At 40.8% G+C, this 4,695-nt stretch overlaps 1 protein-coding gene across 1 annotated transcript; it reads left to right on the forward strand.

Annotated features, from left to right (window-relative positions):
- The first annotated feature begins 3,562 nt into the window (after window positions 1–3,562).
- On the forward strand, window positions 3,563–4,485 carry LOC117078464 (olfactory receptor 13H1). The gene is given in 4 exon segments (XM_033202008.1): window positions 3,563–3,785; window positions 3,788–3,965; window positions 3,967–4,448; window positions 4,451–4,485. Coding segments are annotated over 4 exon segments (918 nt in total).
- Window positions 4,486–4,695: the final 210 nt, after the last annotated feature.

Below are 4,695 nucleotides of genomic sequence, written 5' to 3' on the forward strand. Positions count from 1 at the left end.
ATCCTGTGGCTCACTGGGAATGACAGATTCATATAAGGAGGAAAAACATCTATTTTATCAATATTTAATATTCGACTGCAAAAGCAGTGTGTTTTATAGAGTTCTAGGAGCAACATGTAGTTTTAAATGGCATAATAATCAACCCTCCACTTCAATGCAAAACCAGTTCACCATCCCATCTGTGGCCAGTCCATTATCTCATTAAATATTCCACTGTGAAAGACCCATATGTAGATAATTAGGAGCTAAATATACTGCCAAATATTCAAAAAAATTGAAGATATGACTATACTAACTTAAAATATAACAGGCTTCGGGGCATTGTTTCATGTAGCCATTTGACTCATATACGTGTATGTTCTCACTCTGTAGAGGTGATTTTCTCAATTTTCACCTGGAAAGGTAGAGGCAGGCCAAGGCAAAATCTCTATCTCAGGGCGCTATGATAAATGAAGACAGCGGCAGCGTTAGGTCTCTCAAGCTCTGAGGGCACTCCTGTGAAGCCAGGTCACCACTCTCTCCATCCCTTACATTTGTTTCCCTCTTCACAAATAGCAAACACTTTCCTGGATATATAGATTTACCTTCGTTGTGCGCCTAGTCTATCTGATAGGCTGAAAAAAGTAGACAGTGTGACACAGGGATAGCTTACTAGAAGGCCACGACATGGAAGGGAAATGTTAGGAAATTTTCTTTCTTAAAGACTTTTAAGGGCCAGGAGCGGTGTCTTATGCCTGTAATCCCAGCACTTTGGGAGGCTGAGGCGAGCGGATCACCTATATCGGGAGTTTGAGACCAGCCTGGCCAACATGGTGAAATCCCGTCTCTACTAAAAATACAAAACTTAGCCGGGCATGGTGGTGGGCACCTGTAATCCCAGCTATTTGGGAGGCTGAGGCAGGATAATCACTGGAATCCAGGAGACGGAGGTTGCAGTGAGCTGAGACTGCACCACTGCACTCCAGCCTGAGTGACAGACTGAGACTGTCTTAAAAAAAAAAAAAAAAAAAAAAGACACTTTTAAGGACAAGTGAGTTCCCATTTCAGAGATGATTAGGGATACTTCATTTCTTAGGAAACCCCTTCTCTAGCCTACATGTCTCTCCAACAAAGGAGAAAAATGTAACACATTTCAATATTCTGAGGCGTAAGCTCTTTTTTTCTTTATCTGTGGGAAGTCGAGAATCCTAGCTTGTTAAAACTAGAAGGGACCTTAGAGATAATTTAGTTTAACAAGATTAGAAATAAAAATTCAGGTAAGTAAGGGGAAGAAACTTGTCTAGAGACATAGCAAGTGAGTAGCAGAAGCTTCAAGGAGGGAATTAGAAAGAAAATGTGAATTAGTCTCATGGAGAAACACATATACATCAAGGGGTGCTTAGCATAGAAACAGTAATGTCAAGGGAAGAGGCAGATGGAAAAAGAGAGGTTACTTTTCAATAAGGAGCAGCGAAAGAACTCCATTCACACATTCCTTCAGCAAATAATCATTGAGCTCCTATCTAGGTACTAGTCTACATTTTGGGCACACAGCAATGAAGAAAACAGAAAAACCCTAATCTCATCGAGCATACATTCTAGTTGATAGAGACAAGCAATAAACATAATTAATAGATAAGCTATACAGTACGCTAGATGTAGTTCTAAGGAGAAAATAATACAGGAAAGGGGGATATAAAATTTCAATGGCTAGAAATGAACTACCAGAGGAGGTGAGCCAGAAAGGATTTAATACAATTTCAGGGGCTGGAGATGAATTCCTAGACGAGGTGACCCAGGAAGGATACGCTGAAAAGATGCCTTGTGAGTAAAAACCTGAGGGAATTGAGAAGGTGAGCTGTGCAAGGATCTGGGTTTCATAAATATGGAGCAGCAAGTTTTTCACAAATGCAGAACAGCAGGATCAAAGGCTCTGTGAAACGGATGGGCTTTGAGTATTTGAGGAATGGTGAGGAGGCCAGTGTGACTGGAGCAAAGTGAGCAAGGGAAAGAGTAGTAGGAAGTGCGTTCAGAGAGGAGGTGATTGGGAGCCAAACCATATAGGGCCTCATAGGTCATAGTAAGGAGATTGGTGTTTAGTGAGGTTGAAATGAGAATCTATAGTTAACAACATGATACTGTATACTTAAATTTTATTAAAAGAGTAGGTCTTATGTTAAGTGTTCTTATTACAAAGATAAAAGAGAGAAGGAGGAAACTTTTAGGCATGTTTGTTATATTTACGGCATTATTATGGTGGCCGTTTCATGAGTATATACTTACCTTCAAACTCAAGATGTATACATAAAACATGTGTACCTTTTTGTATACCAGTCATACTTCAATAAAAATAGAATAAATTTTTTAATTGAAAAGTGACCTGATTTCACTTACAGTTCAACTGAATCATTTGAACTGAATGGGAAGAAGACCAGAAACAGGAAAACCAACGAGGAGGTTACTGGAAAAATCCAGGTGAGTGATGATGATGCCTTGGAATAACGAATGGCAGTGCAGGTGGCAAGAAGAGTAGGTAGATTCTGGATAATAGCTCTGAATGCTTAGGACTTTATATATTCATTTACTATCTGTTGGGTTCTTGTGATCCCCCAGGTACTGTTCTATATTCTAGGAATACACCAGTAAACAGCAGACAAGGGCTCTGTTATTAAATTCACGTTTGAGTGAAAGACAAATGATAAGCAAGGAATCAAATTATTAATATAATTTCAGATATTAGAATGTGTTATAATAAATGAAGCAGGGCTAGGGGAAAGAGATCGGTGAGGATGGGATAAGAGAGCCTTTTCAGTGAGTTTGCATACTCAGACCCTCTCCTTACCACCCACACTTTTAGAAACATCATGTTCAATTTTCATACTCCTGCCTGGGGCTCAATAACAACAGAGTAGAAAATGTAGGAGAAGCTAGAAATGTAACTTCAGCAGGGGATATTAGTAGAGGGTCCTCCCATACCTTACTACTCCATCTACATAATATCAGCTCAGGTCAAAGAGGTACCTTGCACCCTCTCTATGTCAGGCACCATGGTAAATTCTGGAAGTATGGAAAAATGAGGGCATGTACAATCTAGGAGTGAGAGACATCCCAAACATAGACAATATTTTAGCTAAGACATGTGTCAGAAGGCACCCTATTGGTTGAGATTAGTAACTCAAGCTAACTGAGATTCAACCATGTCTATATATCAGATTTATCTTGGAAAATAAAGTGAGAAAGTCAGGAAGATGGCCTACCTTTCCTGTCTTCTTAGTTAGGAAACATTATTCAAGAAGACCTCTGGTGGAGGAGGGCTGGAGAACTTTTCATATAACTATTTTCAAAAAGGTAAGGAACTTTCCATTTTCTTAGGATTGAGGGGGGGATATCTGGCCTTGCCTCTGTTGCCATTATAGGTATCTATTCCACTGGTGTCCCATTCTTCTGAAAAGGACAAAGATAATGATCTTGCACACCCTAATTCTTTCCACCTTTCTCACACCCTCCATCTTTATTCTCATTCTTCAGGTAACATTAAGTAGCCAATTGACATCCATTTAATGAATAGTGGCAAGAAGGAAAGATGGCCATGGACAATGTCACAGCAGTGTTTCAGTTTCTCCTTATTGGCATTTCTAACTATCCTCAATGGAAAGACATGTTTTTCATATTGGTGCTGATAATTTACCTCAGCACATTGTTGGGGAACAGATTTATGATCTTTCTTATTCACTTTGACCCCAACCTCCACACTCCAATGTACTTCTTCCTTAGTAACCTGTCTTTCTTAGACCTTTGCTATGGAACAGTTCCATGCTCCAGGCTTTGGTGCATTGTTTCTCTACCCATCCCTACCTCTCTTATCCCCGGTGTCTGACTCAAATGAGTGTCTCCTTGACTTTGGCCACAGCAGAGTGCCTCCTACTGGCTGCCATGGCCTATGACTGTGTGGCTGCTATCAACAATCCCCTGCGTTATCAGTGGTTATGAAGGCCCAGTGTGTGTCTGCTTGGCTGCTACCTCATGGGGGACATCACTTGTACTCACTGCTATGCTCATCCTATCCCTGAGGCCTCACTTCTATGGGGCTAATGTCATCAACCATTTTGTCTGTGAGATTCTCTCCCTCATTAAGCTGGCCTGTTCTGATATCAGCTTCAATGAACTTATGATCCTCATCACCAGTGTCTTCACCCTGCTGCTACCATTTGGGTTTGTTCTCCTCTCCTACATACGAATTGCTATGGCTGTCATAAGGATTCGCTCAGCCCAGGACAGGCTCAAGGCCTTTACCACGTGTGGCTCTCACCTGACCATGGTGACAATCTTCTATGGGACAGCCATCTCCATGTATATGAAACCTCAGTCCAACTCCTCCCCTGACCAGGACAAGTTTATCTCAGTGTTTTATGGAGCTTTGACACCCATGCTGAACCCCCTGATATATAACCTGAGAAACAAAGATGTTAAGGGGCAATAAGGAAAGTTATGTTGAAAAGGACATGAGCCTTTTTTGCTTCTAAACGTCTAAAATAACACATCATCCCTGATGGAGAAAATGGTTTAAAGGATCTGACTTTATCTTTGGAAGTGATTGACATGTGAGAAGCTTCAGGAAGTGCTCCCACCCCAAATATTATTCCTACTGAGAGTCGAATTGCCATTAGAGGTATTATTTTTGCTCTTTCTTTACATAGAATATTGTTAGTGGCTACC

This window comes from Trachypithecus francoisi, unplaced genomic scaffold, assembly GCF_009764315.1.
Source record: "Trachypithecus francoisi isolate TF-2019V2 unplaced genomic scaffold, Tfra_2.0 Lachesis_group6, whole genome shotgun sequence".
NCBI classification, from domain to species: Eukaryota; Metazoa; Chordata; class Mammalia; order Primates; family Cercopithecidae; genus Trachypithecus; species Trachypithecus francoisi.